At 45.9% G+C, this 23,875-nt stretch overlaps 1 protein-coding gene across 1 annotated transcript; it reads left to right on the top strand.

Annotated features, from left to right (window-relative positions):
* Window positions 1-4,760: 4,760 nt before the first annotated feature.
* On the top strand, window positions 4,761-6,135 carry LOC123049094 (homeobox-leucine zipper protein HOX14). The gene is made up of 3 exons (XM_044472083.1): window positions 4,761-5,003; window positions 5,134-5,495; window positions 5,599-6,135. The coding sequence occupies exons 1-3, from the start codon at window positions 4,943-4,945 to the stop codon at window positions 5,890-5,892; spliced, it is 717 nt and encodes a 238-aa protein (XP_044328018.1). The 5' UTR covers window positions 4,761-4,942; the 3' UTR covers window positions 5,893-6,135.
* Window positions 6,136-23,875: the final 17,740 nt, after the last annotated feature.

Genomic DNA, 23,875 nt, shown 5'->3' with positions numbered 1-23,875 from the left:
CGTTGTTTGTTTTTGCGAAGTTGGAGCTATGGCGGCGGGGTCTATGTGGCAGTGATGACGAGCGGCAGGTGCTTTGTTCAGTAGCTAGCTTTGCATTGTTCTCCTTCCTAGCTCTACGTCAGCAGAGCTTGTGCTGCACTGCCCCGGCCTGGTGGCTGGCTATTTGACATGAATTTTCATGTGGCTTTGCATGGCCTTTGCGGACTGGGCTGAGTTGACGGTCATCTACAGCGAAATCGGAGTTGCTTGCTCATGAAGAAGGGATGGCAATGACGCTGCTCGGTTAAAGTGATGATGATGACTCTAATGTGCTACCTTGACGAGACTTTCTTTGCGGTAGTGTGTGTGAGGTATCTTGTGTGCCGCTTAATGGGTTGTGACGGTTTTCCGTTAATTAAGCAGGTGACTCCCTCCTTCTTTAGTAATGGAATAGGATTTTTTTTGCCTTTGCTTCGAAAATAATAATACAAATATAGGGTAAAAATTTAAATTCACTCTTAGATTCATTTCTCAAACACTAATGTCATATGCGATCCGGTTCCCCTAAAGTGATTCTTTTTTAGAGAGATTCTTTCAAAGATTCCGCAAGTACAAAGACCTTACGTTTCCTATTGGCGCTAGAAATGCCTGAACCAGTAAATAACTATTGGAACGATTTGTTCGCTGATGACAACCACACACAGCCGGCATCAGGAAGTACGGAGATTAGAGTAATCGGCTGCCTCCATTTCCTTATAGCTGAAGAGAAGAATATTTTATACCAGAAATGTCAACCTGCTTGCGACGTTTCGCCGTGCCATCGGCACGTACTACATGGCTACTGGCTAATCACCATTTCTTAGCGCGCGTAAACGGTAAACCTCTACTAGTATCGATCTTAGGGCCTTGATTTTATATAGAGTTTATTTTATAGTAGTATGTGTGGGCCATGTCACATGGTTGGTGGCGTAATTCAAGGAAAGGTGAACGATTTTTTGGCTAAAGTTGGTGGTGCGTGAAAATCTAGGTCCCGTACAAGTTAATCCGGTATACTCTATATTATTGTAGTACGGGCCCCTTTGGACTGAGGAAATTTCATACGAACTTTTAAGAATGTCATTTCATAGAACTTTTTCTATGGATACCCCTTGAATTATTGGATTTGGGTCACCAAGTTCCTATGGAATTCATTTCTGCACTCATTAATTTTGTAGGAATCTCAACATCAGATCAGACCTCATTTTCAAATACACTGGCACTCTATTCCTTCCTACTTTCCCTCATTAATTCTCTAAAACTCATGTGTTTCTTCAGCGCACCATAGAAAGACACCTCTTTAATTCCCCGCAAAAAAAGAGACACCTCTTTAAAATTCATATGTTTTAAAATCCTGTAGAAATTCATAGTAGACATGATATGTTAGTCCTATGTTTTTCTTATTGCTACGTTTTCAATTTCCTTCAGAAGAGGCCCGTACTCTATCGTTGAACATCTAGAAGAAAAAGAACAACATTACTGGAATGAAATTAACCATGCAAACATTTACCAACTGTTAGCTAAGCAAAATTTCATCTTACAAAGATTTGACCTTAGGGTTTTGATTACATCTTCATTCAAGACTTTGAGCTGCAGGTTTGGGTCAGATCCAAGGAGATTAGTTGGAAGTTGGGAAGCAGGAGCGTGCCTTGTCCGGGAGTAAGGGCGCCTCCATTAGTTTAACCACCTTTTTAAGTCAGTGCAATAAGTGCATTATAATTAGAGCAAGTGGAGCTCACGGAGCATGTGGGGGGAATCGAGTACATGATCTTGAGAATTTGGGTTTATCTCCTAACAGCCTGTGTTTTCTCTCTCTCCATTGGACAACTGTCCTTTGCTTGGATAGTATAGTGGTACTGCAATCTTATATTGGGACGAACCAGCCTAGATGTGTGTGTAAAGAATCATGCTTATAAAACCTTTGTACAGCTAAGCTCTGCTAATAGCTGCTATTAACAACATTAATCTCCTTCACTCTCTGCAGAATCATCAACCAACCACTGTCCAGTGGCTTCTGCTCCTACATCTACATGTAAGATATCCATTCTTCAGCAACTTTCTCCTTGAAAACCTTGGTACTCTCCAATACTCTTATAGGTATAAGTGTATAATCTACTTAGCCAGTAGTACGAATCACCCTTCAATTCTTGTAGATATATACTTCCTTTCTACAGAAGTTGAGCTTGAGTTCTCTTGCTTTAATTCATGGCCAGATACAACTGCACTCTACAGCTTACGTAGTTCTCGTGCTAACCAAAACCGATCCATGCCCATCTTCTCGGTAGAGAGAGCATGCAAGAGACGTACGCTGTGTTGACAACGCATACGGATAACACGGATCCGATAAGTCTACGTGTTGATGCTTGCGGCCAAACAACCCCATGGCCGTGGACCCAGCGGGCACCTGCATTGCCAAGAACATCCATGGCGGCTAATATCTTTCTCGCAGCTTTGCGGGCCTGAGATTCGAAACTGGGAAGCGGATAGGCCTTACCGAGAATGCACAGGGCACAGGTCAACACGGGCAGTAGCGGCATCGAAAACTTGCCATTAGAAGGGCGATGAGCTGGGTGGTTGGTTGAACCTGCCGTCGAAAGCTTCCGGTTCCACGCAGATGAGCATGAGATGCAGGCCATGGAAAATGGCTCATCGGCAGCATGTGCATGTGCATGCATGAGGATGAGGGGATTATTGGCTGTCGTGAATGGGTTGGATTAATTGGACGAAATCGGTCCAGGATCCGGCCGAGTTGTTGCACGGCGGGCTTTACAGTTCAGATACTCAGAGGGTAAAGGCCGAGTAGAAAGGAATGCACCGTCAGTGACAGTACGGACACTATAGATAGCTCAGAGGGTAAAGGTGCGTATGCTGAGTAGATAAGCAGCCACTCAGCTACTGTTTCTCTAGCACAAGGAATGGTCTGCCATCTTAATCTGCAGGTTCAATACTCGCAAGTTGCAAGGCGCAGAGAGAAAACTAATGGGAATTAATGGATGGGCGGAGGGAGGACGGAGGAGCGGTGGCCGGCTCCTTCGGAATCCCGGGGCGCGGGAGGGAGGTAGCGGGTGACGACACGTCCAGGGGCGCGGGGGCGGGTGGTCCCGTCGTGGGGGAGTCCGGAGCCAGCCGCGGGTCGACGCGTGGGGGATCCCTCCTGTTCCTACTCGGCCCGCCACCATGTGCCTAGGCCCCTTGTCTCCCGTGCTAGCAAGCTACTCCTACCCCCGCAGCCACAGTCTCGCCTGCGCCGCTCGCTGCATGACTTTGATTTGATCTTGATCTTGATCTCTTTCTTTCCTTTCCCTTCCTTCCTCGATCGCCGGCCACTAAAGATCATCCCCTGCTCATTTCCCCTACACAGTATGAATGCATGCACATATCTCTCCTTGTTGAGCTTATCCTAGAGCACATGCATGCGTCCTTTAATTTGCAGCTAATTCAGGCAGGTTGTGGTTACCGCATGCGTTTGTCATGCATGGCCGAGTTGCCAATCGATCACTTCTTTCCCTTCATGGATATTGCGTGACCGGATAGATATCCCTTATCCGCACTGATCGATCCGATGGATCATGCAAACGCAGAGCCAGCATGCATGTGTACCTTCTCCATCGTCGTCGACAGATAGATATGAGTTGAGGTCTCACTCTCCCTCTTTTTTGCTAATTCACACGTTTAATTTCCGACCTCGATCACCATCCTCTTCCTAGCTAAAATAATTAACCGAGCTCTTCTACGTTGCAGCGTGAATGCATGTAGCACGGCGATGTAACAAGTCAATCCACTTCTAGTTGTTGCGACGAAAGGTCGTTCGATCGCATTGGGCAGTTCAATTTAGAATCTGCCGAGTGCTGTTTACTTTTGTCGCTAGCTAGGTAGTAATTTTGAAATTACTAATAGCTGCTACTACTACTAATTGGAGATCGAGCAGCTTTATAAAGCTCATGGAGAATAAACAGTCGGCTATATATACTAGTTCATGGAGTAGCACACCACGCATCAAATTCAAAACCACGTAGTTGCCTGTATAACTATAAACTGGCTAGAGTGAGTTAAGGACCGGAGGGCCGATCTTTTCGACGAAAGCGAGAGCCCTTTCCAGGAGCTATAGCGTAGCAATGGTCACCTGTCGAGCCGCTCTCTTGTTTACGCCTGGGAGGCCGTGCATTCCCCCACTAACCCCCAAATTAAGCGCTATCAAATGCCATCCCGACTCCGGACCCCTACTTCAACAAAGTAAGAGAAAGAGACGGATAACAACAACTTTTGGTCGCGTGATAACGACGATCAAAACCGGATAAAGTGACGGATAATCTGTTTGATTTTCGATCGCTCCAAGTAAATTGATGCATGCATATACGCTTTCCTTTCCGTGCTGCAAATTAACTGAACTTGTTGCTTTTTTTTTTCGGGTAACAAAACTGAACTTGCTGAAACATGTCATCAGAAGAAGATATGTACTCGAAAGAAATGCAGAACTCAGTAAATCAATCTCCAAAATTACGTGATATAGACTATAGAGTTCGTCAGCAAACACCCGCAAAAAAAAAAGAGTTCGTCAGCAACGAGAGCAGATAAGGGCGCCGGCGAGCGAGGAAGTGAGTGAGTGCAACAGTATACGTAGTACTTGGCTGCATCATACGTTTGCATCTCCCCGCCGGACGGCCTGGCTCGGAAAGCACCTAGCCGGAGCCCCACCGGCGATTGCCGCTGGCACCTTTGCCACCTATATATATTATTCCTAGGTCTCTCCCTCGAGACACGCACTCCCCTCCTCCTTACTTAACATCAAATAGTGCCTTGCGGTGGTCCTCCTCTCGATCCAGTTCCTCACCACACCAACACAACACAACCCACCGGGCCTCCCCTCTAACCTCCCCACCAGGCCACCACCCCCCTTCTCTCCCCTCCTCAGCTCCCAACAGCAAGCATGGACAAGCAGCAGGTCTTTGGTTCCTCCTACGTGGACATGCCTTTCTTCGCGGCCAATGGTACGTACGACGCCGCGCGCGCCCGGTGTTTCTTTGCGCATGCGATGATGCGGCTGCTGTAGCTTCAGTTTCACCGGCCGGCAGCCCAGGACACGCATGTGATGCCTTTTTTTCGATTCCGTGTGTGTAGGTGCAGCCACGGCACAGGGGGAGAGCCGGCCGAGGGCGCGGCGCAGGAGGCGGAGGGCGGCGAGGTGCGGCGGAGGGGACGGTGACGGCGGGGAGATGGACGGGGGAGGGGATCCCAAGAAGCGGCGGCTGACCGACGAGCAGGTGCATGGTCTGGAGCTGAGCTTCCGGGAGGAGCGCAAGCTGGAGACCGGCCGGAAGGTTCATCTCGCCGCCGAGCTCGGGCTTGATCCCAAGCAAGTCGCGGTGTGGTTCCAGAACCGCCGGGCGCGACACAAGAGCAAGCTTATGGAGGAGGAGTTCGCCAAGCTCAAGCACGCCCACGACGCGGCCGTCCTCCACAAATGCCACCTCGAGAACGAGGTATGCTCTCTCACACGCACACTCACACTGGCATACATATGGCGCCGTACATCATCAATTCCTCTCTGTTCTTGCACAAGCTGACTGACACACGTATGGCCAGGTGCTGAGGCTGAAGGAGAGGCTGGGAGCGACCGAGGAGGAGGTGCGGCGCCTCAGGTCGGCACCTGGGAGCCACGGAGCATCCGGCGACGGCGGAGACGCCGCTGGCGCCGTTGGCGCGTGCGGCGGGAGCCCTAGCTCGTCCTTCTCGACGGGAACCTGCCAGCAGCATCCGGGTTTCAGCGGCGCAGACGTGCTGGGGCCGGACGATGACCTGATGATGTGCGTCCCCGAGTATGGTGGCTACGCCGATAGCAGCGTGGTCGAGTGGTTTAGCCTGTATGGGCTTATTTGATATTGAGACGAGCTGGGTATCACTATCAACTGCATGCAGATCGATTACTATTCTAGTTAGCCATAGTGTTAATTAAGCTGGGGTGATCTCTAGGCGTGCCTGTTTAATTATGTAGATAGTGTTGATTAATGGCAAAAGCTTGCAAGCTAGCAAGTGTAGTACTGGTAGCTCTGTTGAAGTTCAGAGATGATGTGTGTTATCATTTGATTACAACTTTTACAGTACTTGGCATTTTTTGGAGCCGTTCGTTTGTCTCGTTCTAACGGCGCATACATACGTAGTACTCGAAAGTACGCGGATGAAAATACTCGAAAGTACTATTAGTCTAGGGGCATTTTAGTCCTAGGAAATATATGACAAGGTGGGGCCCTCTCGTCCAATGCAAAAACGCTGCCCCTCTCCTCCAATGCAAAACCGCCGCCCTTCTCCTCCAATGCAAAGCCGTCGCCGTGCTCCTTCCCCTCTTCCATCACCATTGCAACCGCGGCCATCTCCTAGCCTTCTCCTCCTTCTCGCGGCCGCAACTTTGCTCTTCTCATCTTCCACATCCACCCCCTCTTCCAACCACACAAGATCCTCGATGGAGCAGTAGATCCAGCACATCGGCGACGGCGAGAATGCCGACTTCGTGGAGATCGCCGGCGGCGAGAACGCCGACTTCATGGAGATCGCCGGCGGCGACCAGGTCAAGATGGCCAGGTTGACGGAGATCCGTTCTTGGTTTCACAACATATTGCAGATGACCTGGACGGCAATGGCCACTTTGAAGCAAATGACGAGGAGGGAGAGGGCAAAGCTTCCCCCCCCCCACCCGCACAACCGATGCACAAGGTCGAGATCCTCCTCTGGGCGATGGAGCAGGCCGAATTCGTCCAGCCCGTGGACCAGGCGGAGGTGGTGGGCGTTCAGATCCAGGGTAGAGCATCCACTGGACCAGGAACCCACGGTGCACGAGGTGGCATTGCAGATTGTGGAGCCTCCAGCCGAGTCGGAGATGACTCCGAAGCGCAAGAGGAGGAGGACAGTGGTCGCGACATCGCTTCCCCGCCGTTCTCCACGCTTCCCTCGCCGCTCTCCTCGTCTGAACGGCGGCCGTAGCTATGTTTAGGGTAAGATTGCTGAATTTCATTCATCATTACTTGCCACTTGCTTAATTTGATTCTCTGCAATATGTTCTTGCTACCTGTGTACTTGAATCCGTAGCCTATGGATGGCAGCTTAGTTTGATCGACGAGGCTGGAATGAGTCTAGGCATATAGCATCGCTATGTTTACTTGCTATGTTTTGATGTGCTGGAGTGGTATCCATGATAGGAAATTTTGTCTGTCACCTCAAGAGTTGTGTTCAAATTACGTGATGCAATCTGTATAAATTGAACTTGCAATATTTTGGCTGCAAGAAGTGCCTCCAGACAAGTTCAGTACACAGTTTAGAGTGATAGACTCTGGGTTGACACTGAAATATTTCAATACTGCAAATTTAGTAGATAGTTGTAGGCATTGAAATATTTCAGTACTGACCGGTTCACACTGAAATATTTGTGTAGTGCAATTGCAGTACACACGGGTACACACCGAAAAATTTCAGTAGTGCAATGCAATTTCAGTACACACGGGTAGACACTGAAATATTTCAGTACTGCAGTTTCAGTACACGCACGCAACCCCTGAAATATTTCGGTGTAGCAGTTTCAGTACACGCGCGTAGCCACTGAAATATTTCAGTGGTGCTGTTTTAGTACAAGCACGTAGCCTCTGAAATATTTCGGTGGTGCACTTTCAGTACACGCACGTATCCACTGAAATATTTCTGTGGTTCACTTTCAGTACACGCACGTACGAAATGAAATATTTCAGTGATGCTGTTTCAGTACACGCATGTAGCAACTGAAATATTTCAGTGGTGCTGTTTCATTACACACACGTAGCCACTGAAATATTTCAGTAATGCACTTTCAGTACAGAGATGTAGACACTGAAATATTTCAGTAGTGCCCTGTCGGTGATCTTGCATCCAAATATTTAGGGCTTCCTAATGATTCAGCAAAAAAATAGACATAAGCAGTGAAATAATTTTTGTAGGGATGTTGGCTTACTCATGTTGCCGTGCTATACAACCTTTTGCTTCACTTCCTATAAATGCTTCTTGCATGTGCTATGGCCTACATGCTGTTTACTCTCATCACAACAGTGATTTTACATCTTGCAAAGGTCTTATTAATTCAACATTGACTTCTATGAACTTTGTATTCAAATTCGTATCCTCCTACAGTTGTTGTGACAGATTTCCTTGGCATCTTCAAATTACCGTACTGTCATTTTTCCAATACCAACTGTATTCAATCTGAAACTTTCAGTTACTTATATGCTACAGGTGGAATCATGGATAGGTTGCTGAAGATGCTGCGCCTCACATTAAAAGTCCCTTGCTCAACCTCAACATCACAAGCTTTTTTGCATTTCTAGTTGTCTCAGTATTTCATGTGATGTATGTGAATACCAGAAGTTGTTATGCATTACAAGTTCAATCTGATAATCGTAGTACCTGCAGTCTGTGTGTTATCTGTTTTGTATGTGTGGGATCAAAATCTAATAGGTTCTGATTACTGTTTTCATGGCCTTGATGCTAAGTTAGGTCATGCTGGTCAGAGTGATCGGAGGGAAGGGTGGCGCTGGTGGGAAATGTTTTAGGGTTTTGTCGTCATGATAACCCTAGAAAATTAATAAAAACGTCGAAAATCAATGGAACTAGTCATGGATGCTTGTGTGCCCCCTTGAGGTATACACCGATGTTATGATCAGTCAGTCTAGAGGGCAGTATAAATTCAAAAAAAATTAAAAAAATATAAAACCTTGGAAACCTAGTTTTGTTTATGTAAGAGATCATGTGTGCCAAATTTTGGGTGATTTGGAGGTGGTCGAAAAAATCACCGCATTCCGGAGGGACCATTTGGTCTAACTTAAGCCATTTTTTGAACAAAGGTGATTTTTTTCCACCACCTCCAAATCACGCAAATTTTCTTTTACACGGTGACCCACATGTGCCAAACATGTCTATGAAAGAAAATTTGGAAAAATATATTTTACAATGCCCCCTAGGGTATAGACCGATGTTTTGATCAGTCAGTCTAGAGGGTAGTATAAATTCAAAAAAATTCAAAAAAATCAAACCTTGGAAACCTAGCTTTGTTTGTGCAAGAGATCATGTGTGCCAAATTTTTGGTGATTTGGAGGTGGTCGAAAAAATCACCGCATTCCAGAGGGAGCATAACTTAAGCCATTTTTTGAACAAAGGTGATTTTTTTCCACCACCTCCAAATCACCCAAATTTTCTTTTACATGGTGACCCACATGTGCCAAACATTTCTATGAAAGAAAATTTGAAAAAAATATTTTACAATGCCCCCTTGATGTATAGACCGATGTTATGATCAGTCAGTCTAGAGGGCTGTATAAATTAAAAAAATTAAAAAAAATGTAAAACCTTGGAAACCTAGCTTTGTTTGTGCAAGAGATCATGTGTGCCAAATTTTGGGTGATTTGGAGGTGGTTCAAAAAATCACCGCATTCCGGAGGGACCATTTGGTCTAACTTAAGCCATTTTTTGAACAAAGGTGATTTTTTCCACCACCTCCAAATCACCCAAATTTTCTTTTACACGGTGACCCACATGTGCCAAACATGTGCATGGAAAAAAAATTGGAATTTTTTTTTACAATGCCCCCTAGAGGTATAGACTGATGTTTTGATCAGTCAATCTAGAGGGCAGTATAAATTCAAAAAAATCAAAAAAATATAAAACCTTGGAAACCTAGCTTTGTTTGTGCAATAGATCATGTGTGCCAAAATTTGGGTGATTTGGAGGTGGTCGAAAAAATCACCGCATTCCGGAGGGACCATTTGGTCTTACTTAATTAAGCGTTGCCTTACTAGAAAATCAATGGAACTAGTCATCGATGCTTCTCATGTTGGTACAAGGGTGAAGCAAGTCGAGAAAAACTCGTCCTTCCACACGGACCCTTACCTCCTACCCGAACTGCCGCCGGTGAAGGAGGTGAATTTTTAGCCATGTTAAGAATAATTTTTCCTTGTTGTGGGCATGGCCACCCAATTGGATCGACAACGTGCTCTTCTTGCGTCACCTCCGAGAAGTATTTCAAGCATTTAATCGTATTAGAAAATCCATACAAATGCCGACAACCTTACCAAACTAGTCATGCTTCCTTCTCATGTTTTGAATCAAAGAAGTAGAAATTTTTGGGTCCATTTACATCATGTCCGGCAAGTTTGTTTGTACGTGTTCTCCGTGTGTGTGAATGACATGTGGGATCCACATGTAAAAACCCCATACGCAAAAAAGAGGCCCAACCAAACTGCCCGACGGAGTTTCGAACCTAGGGCATTAGTTTGTGATGGGGAGGGTGTTACCGCTGGGCTGATGATGCATGTTCATACAAATTATGTGCCCTCATATTTAAGAAATTCATTTACCATACCTATCATGTGTAACCACTATTGGTGTCCACGTGTCAGCAGTTTGAAGGGCGGCGCGGGGCAAAGCGCACGCGAGGTGCACGGCGCAGGGCAAACCCCACGCGTTCACACTGTGGAAGGCCCTGGTAGGTGAGACAAATCACCCCCCTCGACCCCTCGGTAACTCCAAGAGGCAGCCTCATTCATTTTCTTCCCCAAATCGGTTAGAAAACCCTCGTCCTCTCCCACTCCAGCCATACCACCTCGTCCTCTCCCAAACCCTCCTAGCTTCCTCAGCAATCCACTCCTCCTCCTCGTCTCGTCGACTGCCGATGAAGCGCGGCCGTGAAGATGCGGCCGACGAGCCGGAGGCAACCATCGGTGGAGAGCAGTCTGCTGCCGTGGCTGCCGCCGCGGTTGCAGCGGCTGAGTCCGCCGTAGCGGCGACGGCTGGCGGTGCAGCAACTCCTGTGCCTCCTCCCGCTGCCATCCCAGCCGTCGATCTACCAGTCGGAGAGTGTGTGCACGAGAAGGTGGGGGAAGATCTGGACGAGGAGACGGCAAGGCTCCATGAGAGAATCGAGGAGGAGTTGTACGGGGGGGGCACTGTGGACGAGATAGAGTTCGAGATGGATGTGGATCCCAGGAAGGGCAGCGACTTCGACGAGGATGTCATCGACGAGCTGTCGGAGGTACTACTCTGGTTTTTTGAGATTTATTTTTCCTTCATGTACTCTGTTTTTTCTTGGCATTGGGGTTTTTCTTGTTAAGTACATGAGAATCAAATTCATATGGGCGTGCTAGTTGAAAGGATCTAGCATAGATTTTCTTGCATAATGAAAGGTGGTTTTTGAATCTAAATCATTTTCTTAAAGTATTGATGAGGTATTTCTACTAATGTACTGGCCCCTCCATAATGTTTGCGTACATGTAGGATTGTAGGGATCTAGCATAGATTTTCTTGTTGGATGGTGATTTTAGAATCTGCTTCATTTTCTGTTTCGAATAGACAGAAGAAAAAAACCACTAGTATAGCTAAAACTCCATCAAGCAGGCAGATGATGCGTTTGCAATATAATGGCAATTTACTGAATTGACACAGAGTTGCCATACTGATCTCTTAAAACACCACCCGTCGACTCATGTCCTTCTTAACTATCGTATGATGCATCTACATTCAGTTTTAATTGGTAAGAATCCTGTTCTGACCACTTGATTATTTCTTTGACACCATTTCCTGTTTTGGCAATTGGTCTGCCTTGTTGCATGAGGACAGAACCAATACCTTGACCTTATGCATCTGTTTAAAAAGTAAATGGTAGGGTCAAATAAGGCAAAGCCATAACAAGAGCAGTGACCAAACAATTCTTCAATGTTGTGAAGGCCTCAATTTGAGTATCTGACCACTGGAATGAATCTTTTTTAGAAAACATGCCCTAAATACTCTACTTATATTTGTAAAACTAGAATTCAATTTCTGAATCTTTTTTAGACCACTGGAATGAATATTTTTTTAGCATATATTTGTAAAACTAGAATTCAATTTCTGATTCCAATAACTAGACAAATAAACACTTTGTTTTGCATGACAACATTTCCTGTTCCGAGTTACGTTGCTCCAAAGTATTTTCCTCACCGGTATCATCAGAGTCACAAGATAAGGGATAAAGATAGTAGCCCATAGCTCCTTTGTAACTACCGACGACTAGAAAGTTGGATTTAACCCTAACTAATTGCATATACCAATTGATGAGAGGCGTCGTAGCAATGCATTGCATTCCACTGTGATAAAGCTTGGTCTATTTTGACATTTTGATTATGTCGTAAATCTAGTATCGACGCATCACTTGACGAGCACACTGACATCAGTTTAATGTCAAATTAGTTGTACGAAATGACAAAACAATCTCTCTCTCTCTCTCTCAGATAGATGAAATCGAGCTGTATGGGCTGTAGCGTAGTTCTGCATTATGCGTTGACTTGTCAGTGTGCTCTTGGCATTTTCGTCCATACTAACAATGTTGGAGAATTAGTATTGCTGCTCTCAGAAAGAATAATGGTTTCTTGATTCTAGTAGATAGAAGAAACCCCCGAAGCCTTTTTTCTGATTCCAATCAGAATTACACCTGTAACAAGTATCAAGTATCATTAAACCAAGCCACATTATGAATTCTTTCATGTGTTAATTATGTACTTCTTGTGCACTAATATATCAATGCAACTATTCCACCGTCCATATTTATGCATGTCAAATTATTTGGGTCAATTATGTATGTGCATATACGCCTTATTTCAAGCAAATAGATAATTGTCATGTTACACGTCTGTACTTTTCAAACATTCTAATTAAGAGCAATGTAGCAGAATAAATTAACTGAGTTCTTCTTTGTGTACTAATTCACAGGAGGATGATGATGATGTGGGGTATGACATGGACAGTAGGCACAGCAAGAGCCGCTACATCATGAGGCAACTGATTGCTGGAAAATTCAAGTACCGTTTCTATGGAAAGCTTGGCTGCCCCTTCTGTGGCAAGGCGATCAAGGGCGGCATAGATGGCTTGATGCAGCATGCTGTCTCCACTGGCAACTCCTACAGTAGGAAGCAAAAGGCCAGTACTCTGGCAAAACATGCGGCCTACGGGTGCTTCCTCAAGATTGTCAAAGTCAATGAGCCCTACTACATCGCGCCGCGCCGCCGCTGAACAAGGGAGACAAGTGATGTGCTGCTAGACTGCTGTTGCTGCCCCAGGACCGTCGTGTCCTTTTATGTTATCGGTATTCGCTGGTCGACTCTAGAACATATGGCCTATGGTGTGTAAGAACTTATGTCCTATGGTCTATGGTGGGTTTGAACTTACGGTGTGCGGTCTGCCATTTAACTAAGTGTTTTCTGCTAATCTGCTTAACTGTGGTCTAAGTTGTTATAGTACTATTTTGCTGATGCATGTTAGGCATTGTACAATGGTAGATGCTAAGGGTGATGCTTAGAAAAATAAACCGGGTTTTTCTGAAGCACCATTGCCTATTCCTGTAGGACAGATGCCTAGTTAAGCGTCTACCCTGTACAAATAAGCACCGGTGCTTAAGAAAAGCCTGGTTTATCTCTTTAAACACCTCGCCTAATCACCTTGCATTGTACAAGGCCATACCAACTCAAGTATCGTACGGTGGTCTATGTTATGTTTGCTGTGTTATTCTTCCGTTCTAGAATCGTACGGTGATGCATGCTAGGAACTCTACTACGATGACTATGGTAGTTATAGCTTGGCATGATTATGTTCAGTTTATAACTCAGGATGTTCCAGCCATATCTATGACCAGTTACAACTGAACTATGCATTAGTTTTTGCCAAAAGTAAAGCATGCAAATGATTGCCAATTCTACCTATTGCCATTTCAAGCTTTGTACTAAGGATGTATTAGTTATTGCAATAAGTAGAGGATGCTCATGTTTCCCAGAAGTGCCTGTTTCCACTTTCTGGTAAGAACTGAACATGTATCAAATTATGCTAAAAGTAGACCATGAGCATGAACATGTATCAATTGCTGCTTCCTATTTGTGTTTGAATGGGCTCAACATATCTGGTGATGGTTTAGGGTCTCTGCATGACCGTGATGATAACTCAAGATGTTCCAGCCATATCTATGACCAGTTATAACTCAACTATGCATTAGTTCTTGCCAAAAGTAAAGCATGCAAATGATTGCCAATACAACCTTATTGCCTGTTCAATTTTTGTACTGAGAATGCATTAGTTATAGCAGTAAGTAGAGGATGTTCATGATTGCCAAAAGTACATATATCCACTTTATGATAAGAACTGAACATGTATGAAATGATGCTAAAAGTATAGCATGAGCTAGATCATGTATCAATTGATGCTACCTATTTGTGTTTGAATGGGCTCAACATTTGTTTGGCTATGGTCTTGGTGTCAAATTTAAGTTTGAGTTCTATGAGGCTTTTCTCCGTTACGAAGACTTTTATCTGAAACTGACATTGCTGGCTCCTATGCAATGATGCAAACCGGATCAATTAATCTGAAGAAAATAATTCAAAGATGAATAACAAAATTAGCAGTCAACTAATATTAAAAAAATTAAGTGGATCATTTAACATATGATCCACTTATGAGTTTAAGCACACAACCTAGTTAGTCATGCATAAAATAAGCGCAGTTTAGCAAGGGTATCCAATTGCTTAACCACATGAAGTTGTGCAAACCCTATGAGGGTTCAACTACTAAAAGAGCGGCCGACAACGATTAAAAAAAGCTACGATCAGGAAATACCTTCTCTCGGAGAAGGCGGCGCCGAGTTGATGGCCGCGGATAGCACGTGGCAAACTAGAAGTGCCTGTATAGCGCGGTAGACGGCGGCAAGGATATACGGCGCATTCACGTGAGGACGGGGCGATGAGAAGAACACTGAAGTCCGACCTCTCATGGCAGTGGGCGGTGGCTGGCAACTCCTGTAATCCGTGTGAGCCCAGGTCTCCGATCTGATCTTGCAGCGGTCGTGGGAGCTGCGGATGGCACGGCCGGGTGGTTAGAATGAGGCGCTGTAATCGCGGGATTTAGGGAGGGGTGGGTCGCGTTGAGTTATGTGAGATTTCAATAATATCACAATGATATCCCAAAAGATCTAGAAAATGTTGTCCTTGCTTTTTTTTAGTATTAACAATGGTTTCTTGGTGTCGCATATGCCCGAAAAACGCCATACGTGACAAAACTTGCAATACATGTTGAAAATGGTCGACATTGTACTAATGACCGAAAAAATCACGCATGTGACGAAACTTCCAAAATTTGTTGAAGTTGGTTGATTTGGAGATGTTCTACAATTTCACTGCAATATTACAAATTTATTTTATAATTAAAATTCAGTGATGCAAGGTTTTACATGTTTTTCAATTGTTTTCAAACTTAAACTTTTTACACATGTCCAAGAAAGGCAATGTGGCAAGGTTTTACATGTTTTTCATTGTTATCAAACTTAAACTTGTCCCATAAGACACGTGTACCTAAAAAAGGAAGTGTTATTTTAGTATAAGTCAAAATGTCATGTAGGCAAAAAAGGTTTTCATAGAAAAAAAGCCCACCTACCTAACATGATATTTCACACACCACAGCCCGCATACGACTACAAACCCAGTGATATGGGCCAGAGATGCAGGCCCGTGGTGGGACTAAACTCAGACGCACGTGCACCCAGCAGTGCACAGAGCGCAGTTGCCACGACGGATTGCAACTGCACCCCACCATAACTACCCCCACGTCCTAGACGAACCGCCTCCCCCACGTCCCCATCCCAGGCATGAAAAAGCCCCAAATCGACTACATCACTGCCTCATTCCAAGAACCTCCATTGCCGCTTCCATCTCTTTTGCAAACAACCCACAAACATCTCTCTTCGAAGCCCCCAGTCGTAGGAGGAGGGCAATGGTGGAGGAAGCGTCTGCCAAGCGTCATTGTGGCCAGACGTCCGACCAGAGCGGCAACCTCGACGTCGTTCACGTTCCCGGTCAGAAGCGCACGTACACCGTAACCCTCAAAGGGGTTGCGCTCCACGGCAAGGAGACGCTGGAGGTCGTCTGCACCAGCGAACCAGACAAGGCCGACGAGATGATCTCTAGGATCAGGAGGAGCGCCTGCGGCTCGTACCCCCACATCATGGGCGTTGATGTGGAGTTTACCAAAGATGATGAACCTCCACAGATGGCAGCAGTTCTGCAGATCAGCGTGGAGGGTCTCTGCCTCGTGTACCACATCGCTGCGGCCACAAAATGGTGAAAAATCCTACTCATTCACCCTCTTCAATTCATCAATACTGCTCCCTCCAAATTTCATTAGACTAGTTTCATACTAGATGTACTAGTGTAGTTTGTGAAAATGGATGCACTAGTGCAGTTCCTCAAAGTAGATGCACTAGAATATATTTGGACCCTGATGCACTTGATTAGTATCTAAAACTGTTGCACAAGATTAATTTATGAGGTTGATGTACCAGTGTAGTTTCTCATCTTGATTCATTAGTGTAGTTTCTGAACTTGATGTAGTGAAGTAGTTTCTGAACTTGGTCTGGTGTTATTTTCACCACCCAGAAAAACTTAAGAACTTGGTGAAGCAGAGGTATATGTTATTTTATTCAACATAATAAAACTAAACTGGCACTAAGAAAGCAAATAGATCATTGACTCAACTATAAATTCCGAAAAGAAAAATAACATGGTGTACTTGATTTTAATTTCAGAACTTTGTGTACTAGTTTCTGAACTACATTCATCCATGACTTATACTGTATAAGCATCTACTCCATGTACTATTCACTTGTAAACCGTAAAAACAGAAGATTAAATCTTGAAAAATAAACACTAGTACTCCATGTATTCATCACTTGTCTCTCCCCTAGCAGGCCAAAGTGCCTCAAAGAGCTCCTACAGGAGGAGAAGTTGTTCACTTTTGCCGGTTTCGGCATTAAAAATGACAGGGACAAGCTGAAGTTGTCTGGTTTGGAGATAAACCCCAACAAGCAGATCGACATTCAGCGCAACTGGAGAGTTCCATACAACGGAAAACCATACAACTCCTTGGCTGATGTTGCAGCCAGCGTCATCCACCCATTCTACAGCAAGATGAAGAAGAAGATCAACATGGAGGCAGACCATAAACTGTGGGGGGACAGCCCACTGCTAGATTACCTCATCGAGTACGCAGCAATAGATGCGTACGCCACCTACAAGTCATGGAAGATAATCGACAACATCAAAAGAGGTCTGGAAATTTCAAAAGAGCAGGAAGCGGACCCCTACTACCACTGCCACTATGCGGGATGAGGAGACATCAAAGTCTGCCTTCGTGTTGCTTGCGCTTGTGCTTGTCCTTTATCTTGTTGTTTGAAATTTGTAGTTTGCTTTTCTTGGGTTAAACTAGCTTGTTTATGTCATGTGTGTCAGAGTTGAACCAGTTTGTTTATGTCCTGTTTGTTAGGGTTGAATAAGTTTGCTTATGTCATCAAGTACATAGTTTGCTTATGTCGTTAAATAAGTTTGCTAGCTTCCTATTTTGTTTATCCATCAAAACAAAAATTCAAGTAAATTGTGAATGGAACTCTGTGGCTGCTCTTCAATACTCCCTACGTAAACTAATATAAGGGCGTTTAGATCACTATTTTAGTAATCTAAACGCTGTTATATTAGTTTACGGAGGGAGTACTAGTTATCAATGGAACTAATCACAGAAGGTTGTGCCATGTGTAGTTTTGGTTCAGAATTGTATGGAAAAGAAAACAATTACTACAATTAGAACCAAACTCCATTAACCAACCTACGAAAAGGGTCCCCGAACCCCCCAGCTTTATAATATAAAGCAACAACACCAAGCATCCAACAACAAGTCAAGATAGATTCAAGTTCAAGGAAGTCTCAAATAACCGCTGGGGCAACAACAAAACAAGCCCCAAACATAACAAGTTCATTTCACAGCGATACATGGCCCATTTACTGAACCTAGATATATATAGATAGGTACGGTAATACACGACAAGTACTTGGAAACAAGAGCTAACATACCAAGTTCATTTCACATCGAAACATGGCCCAGCCAGTTCCAAATGAGGTTGATGGTGATCATCATCCTCAAGTCACGGCAACGGGTGTTCGCAACAGTGAGTAGGATGCCCTGACCTACCCGAAGATTCTTGCCATGAAGGAACTTCTTCCACCCCGCCCGGTTGAAGATAGTGCGACCGTCCGTGTCCATTGCGTAGGCACAGGTGGTGATGTAGCCCGTTCTGGTAAGGCGTAGTCCAGCAGCCATGCCTTCTTCATGCGGCTCGATGCCACCACTAACAGATAACCTCTTAGGTAATTTCTAAAAACAGTTGATATGATATATGAGCATGTCACGTGCAATTATCAGCAAATCATACACTTGAAGACACATATATCATTGGATTCAACACTGAGCATATATATCATCACATCACTACACTAGACGCTAATCATCAAATTACTACAGTAATTAAGCATATCATTAGTTTACTACGTACACTAACCATATCATCTCATATTACTACACTACATAAGGATATATCGCATTACTACAACACATGCATACCATAAAAAATTATGCACTAAATGAATTCTACACATGGCATATCATCACAGTACTACAACATGCATATCATATCAACTAGTACACTTATTAAGCATGCATATCATCTAATTACCATAGTAAGTAACATACCATGAGATGCTGTTTAACGTTCGTCCTTATGAGGCGGGTCATGAATGGCATCCCGACGTAGTCTTCACGTAGCGGAAGCATGTCCCAGAGGTTGCACATTTCATCGCTGCTCAACCTCAGTCTTTGGGCATAGAGTGCTTCATCAAGTGGGTTCTCATCATCATTTGAATCCTCACCATCGTCCTCCTCATGAACTTCATCCTCACTATCGGAAATCAAATTCAGATAGATAACAGAAATCCTGGGCCTTTCTCCTCTGAAGGAGAAGCTGATCAATTCACCCCCACTAAGACGCAAGCGGGCGATGAAACGATCCCATTCATCTCCTCCAATCTGGGTTATCGTTCGCCCCTTATCGACCTGCATAGTGTACGGCCCCCCAAGAGCGTCGAAGGTCACGGTGTCTCTGATGAGCTCATTGAATGCCAATCTCACATTGCATGGGACGATCTGTGCAAGATAAAAACAAATAACAAACACAATGCATTAGTGGAAATAGCAATAAAACAAAATTAATGAACTTTCAGAAGGTTCATATAAATTGTTACCGCTGCAAAAACAAAAGTAGGCTGGAAGTAGATGCCGAACAGCGTGGCAGTACAAAGGCTGGTCCGGCACCGTGACTTGCACCGTCGACACGGTGCTTCCTCCATTCTACACAGAACATGTTGAACTCTAAGTTGAATTGTACGCTACCATAGTACAATACAAAGATCATACATATAATAAATCATAGTGATAACCTAAAATGCAATGCCTATTAAATCTGTTTACTATCATCTACCTAAAAAAGCAAGGTCAATGACAATGGCAATGCCAGTATCATCTACCTAATAAATCCCAATCAGATCCAATCCAATGTCAGTACTACATACTATAGTGAAGAACGGATGAATTATTTTGATTTATTTTTTCACACATAGGGCCTCATTTTGATTTGCACAGGGCCTCTCTTTTCCCTGTTACGGCGCAGATCCTACACTACGACATCCATCAATCTATCAAAGAACCATCATATCCATCAACAAATCATCTACCGCATGTATCAAATAAAATTTCTGGATCAGATCCGCGCCCGGAGGGAGACGCATGCGGTTTGGGAAGGGAAGAAGATTCGCGAGGGGGATGAGGGGAGATCTGACCTACTTGCCGGAGTTGGCGCCGGCCGCGCAGATCCGGCGGCGAAGAGAGGCGTCGTCGGGAGCTGGCGGCGGCGGCGCTTGTCGAGAAGGGGACGAAGAAGTTGAAAATGATGTGGAGTACTAGGTGCACTTAGCCAAGTGTGGTACATGTGGTGGCGCGTTTGTGTGGATGACAAGGGGACCCCACGTGTTGGTACCCATAGAAAAAATGGCATTTTCAACTGCCTCACGGGGATTCAAACTAGGGCCATGCGGGTGTGAGGTAAAGGGTCTAGCCAGTTCGGCTGATGCAGTGTGTTTGGCCGAACCAATTTGCCTCTCCTTAAGACATTTATCCAGACACAGACACACGAAAAAAAACATGCACCGAGGCTGTGCTCCATGTGTGGCATAAGTGGTCCTGTGAAGCTGCAACTAGGACCAATGTTGATATATGTTGTTATTAGCTAGGGTACCAACACCATATAATGGCTTATGTGATCCTTGCTAGTAAAAAAACCATTATCCTTGTTGGCCCAAGTGGCACGTTTGAGTGCAACGTGTCAATATTGGTGCATTTGGCCCTTATGGCATCCGTGAGTCCAAAGAGACCATGATTAGTGAAAACACATGAAGATTGCTACATGACGGGCCGTTGGCGTGTCTTGGTATGCATTGTGCGTGCAATGTGACTACGAAAAGTTGTTGCATGTCGAGACGTAGTTTATCGGTGCATGTGGATCCTATAGGCTTATTTGTTCCTTGTTTGTGGGCATGGTGCGTGTTGGCCCAAGTGACATGTGTCAGTGCATTGTGACATCTATTGGTGCATCTGGCCCTTATACCAATTATTTGTGCAAAGAGATCAAGATTGATACATGTCGGTCCATTGTCGCATCTTGGAGTGGAATGTGACTAGAAGAATTGGAGAATGATTTGGACCCCTTATGGCATGTATCAATCTAATGAGACCAATGTTGTTGCGTGTTGGTCAAGATGGTATCGACACGTGTAGTGTGAATATTACTGGTACATGTCCGTCATTCTAGCGTCTGTGTGTCGAAGGAGAACAAGTTTGGTGCATGCTCTTGTGTGCCAAGATGCTATGTGGGAACAAAAAAAACTGTCAATAGTTCATTTCTGTGGGCCTAGGAACAATGAGAATTATTTCTGGAGTACCTATTTGTAAATTTTGCACAGTTCTAGTTGGGTGCTGATGTGGAATGTGTTTTTTCCCGCGGTGCACTTACAAACTGGACTCACTTGTCAGAAATCATGTCAACCCACCCAAAATGGCGGATTAGACCTAGCTGCAACAAATTACCCCAATATGTGTTTTTTGTGCAACAAACCTGTAAAGTAGGTGTTCTATGCAAAAGTAACACCAAAAGTAGGTGATTTGTGCAATTTCCTCGCTAAACCACTGGTCAAAAAATATACAAATTCATGACAAAAAATAAATGAAAGCGGTTGGGGTGTGCACGAGCGCACGACGCCATGCGTCTAGCCTCGGTAACTCCAAACGTCCACCCCCACACGCCAAATAAAGGCCGCGTCCCCCACCCCCGTCTCCCCCACCCTGCTGCTTTTCTTCCCCAAATCAGCAAAAACCCTCTCCTCTCACCTCGAACCCTACCTCCTACGAGCCAGCAACCACCTCCCTTGCCCTTCGTCATCGGAAGATGAAGGCCGGCCGTGAAGACGCGGCGGTGGAGAAGGACGCAGCGGTAGAAGCACTGGAGAAGCCTGCTGTGGTCATTGCCGCTGCGGTTGGCGCGGCCGAGGGCGCCGTCGCGGCGACGGGAGGCGGTGCACCATCTGCTGTGACTGCTCCGGCCGCTGTCGCAGCGGTCGAGCTTGCGGTCGGGGAGCAGGTGGAGGAGGAGGTGGCGGTGGTTCTGGAGGAGAAGAGGCTCAAGCGGAAGCGCGAGCAGTACGAGCTCATCGAGAAGAGCTACGAGGAGGCCCACCTCGATGCTCAGGAAGTGCAGGACTATAATGCCGACATCCGCGAAGACTTGATCTTCGACGGATTCGAGCTCATGTCAGGTGCGCCGCACAATCACGACGAGCATGATTTAGCTCTGCCGTCGGACAGTGTTCGGGAGATCACACCTGCAACTACTCCAGCCCTCAATCCGGAACAAATTGCGCCATCTGAGGACGGGTGGATGGACCCTGCCACGGAGGCCGCACACTCAGCGGCGATAGAGCCGAATACTGACTTCACCTCCTCCGAGACCCGTGTTGCCGAACCGTTGGATTCGTCCCCGGCCATGGACTCTGAGCCGCCTGCGTCCGTGCCTATCGAATCCGATTGGGCACCGATCATGGAGTTTACCTCCGCGGATATCATTCAGCACTCGCCCTTTGGCGACGTGCTAAACTAGGTCTCTCTCCCTGTCAGGAGACCCTTGTCCGAACTATGTCCGGCTAGAATGGGATGCGGACGACGAAGAAATTCGCTCCCCACCCACCACCCACTTAGTAGCCACTGTCGACGATTTAACCGACATGCTCGACTTCGGCTCCGAAGACATCGACGGTACGGACGACGATGCAGGAGACGAACAAGAATCACCGCCCACAGGGCGCTGGACCGCCATATCATCGTATGACATATACATGGTGGACACCCCCAAACAAGGGGATGGCAACAAGACAACGGAGGATAATCCCTCCAAGAAGCAATCCAAGCACCGACTTCAGCGGCGCCGCTCTAAGTCTCGCCATAGCAAAAGCAGCGATACCGGCACAAGAGACAATAACGCTCCGGATAGTGCCGAAGATGACGATAATCCCCTCCAGTCAGACCTCGAGCGGGAGGATGAACAAGCTAGCCCTCCGGAACAGGCAGCAGACGGAGAATTAGAGGATGACAATTACATGCCTCTCTCCGAAGACGAGGTGAGCCTCGGCGACGAAGAATTTATCGTGCCTGAGGATCCCGTCGAGCAGGAGCGCTTCAAGCGCCGGCTTATAGCCACATCAAACAGCCTGAAGAAAAAGCAACAACAGCTTCGTGCTGATCAAGATCTGCTAGCGGATAGATGGACTGAAGTCCTGGCGGCCGAGGAATACGAACTCGAGCGCCCAACCAAGAGTTACCCAAAGCGTAGGTTGCTACCCCAACTCGAGGAGGAAGCATTGAAACCTACATCACCAGCATATGATGTGGCTGATCGGCCACCTCGTGCCCGACACAGAGAGGCTTATCAGCCCGAAATACAGCCCGCACCCCGCCGCCATTCAAACAAAAATACCAAGGCCCGGGGTAACACGCGGAACCTGCGAGACATATTGGAAAACAAAGCAAAACATGCAAGATCGATCTACGGATCACGGGGGCGCGCCCCAATGCGGGACGATGACCGTCACGCCGGATATGCTAAAAGCAAATCCGGCCGGGCCGAATACAGCAGACAAGACTCGTATGAACTGCATCGTGATATAGCCTGGCACAGAGGCGCCACACACCCCCTATGCTTCACTGATGAAGTAATGGATCACGAATTCCCAGAAGAGTTTAAACCCGTAAACATTGAATCATATGATGGTACTACAGACCCCGCGGTATGGATAGAAGACTTCTTCCTCCACATTCACATGGCCCGCGGGGATGATTTACATGCCATCAGGTATCTCCCGCCAAAACTCAAAGGGCCGGCTCGGCATTGGCTCAATAGCTTGCCGGCAAACTCCATCGGAAGTTGGGAGAGCCTGGTAGATGCATTCCTGGACAATTTCCAGGGAACTTATGTGCGACCGCCGGACACTGACGATTTAAGTCATATAACTCAGCAGCCAGGGGAATCGGCCAGGAAATTCTGGACCCGGTTCCTAACTAAGAAGAACCAAATTGTTGACTATCCGGATGCAGAGGCCTTAGCGGCATTTAAGCATAACATCCGCGACGAATGGCTTGCCTGGCACCTCGGCCAAGAGAAGCCAAAATCCATGGCAGCCCTCACGACACTTATGACCCGCTTTTGCGCAGGCGAAGATAGCTGGTTGGCTCGTAGTAACAATACAGCAAGCAAACCTGGCATATCAGAAGCCAGCGATAGCAACGGCAAACCACGACGCAACAAACACAAGCGCCACAAATATGGTGAAAACGCCGAAAATACGGCAGTTAATGC

Source organism: Triticum aestivum, chromosome 2D (assembly GCF_018294505.1).
Source record: "Triticum aestivum cultivar Chinese Spring chromosome 2D, IWGSC CS RefSeq v2.1, whole genome shotgun sequence".
NCBI lineage: Eukaryota > Viridiplantae > Streptophyta > Magnoliopsida > Poales > Poaceae > Triticum > Triticum aestivum.
Note: the sequence above shows the minus strand (reverse complement) of the source record. Positions and strands in the feature narration are given on the sequence as shown.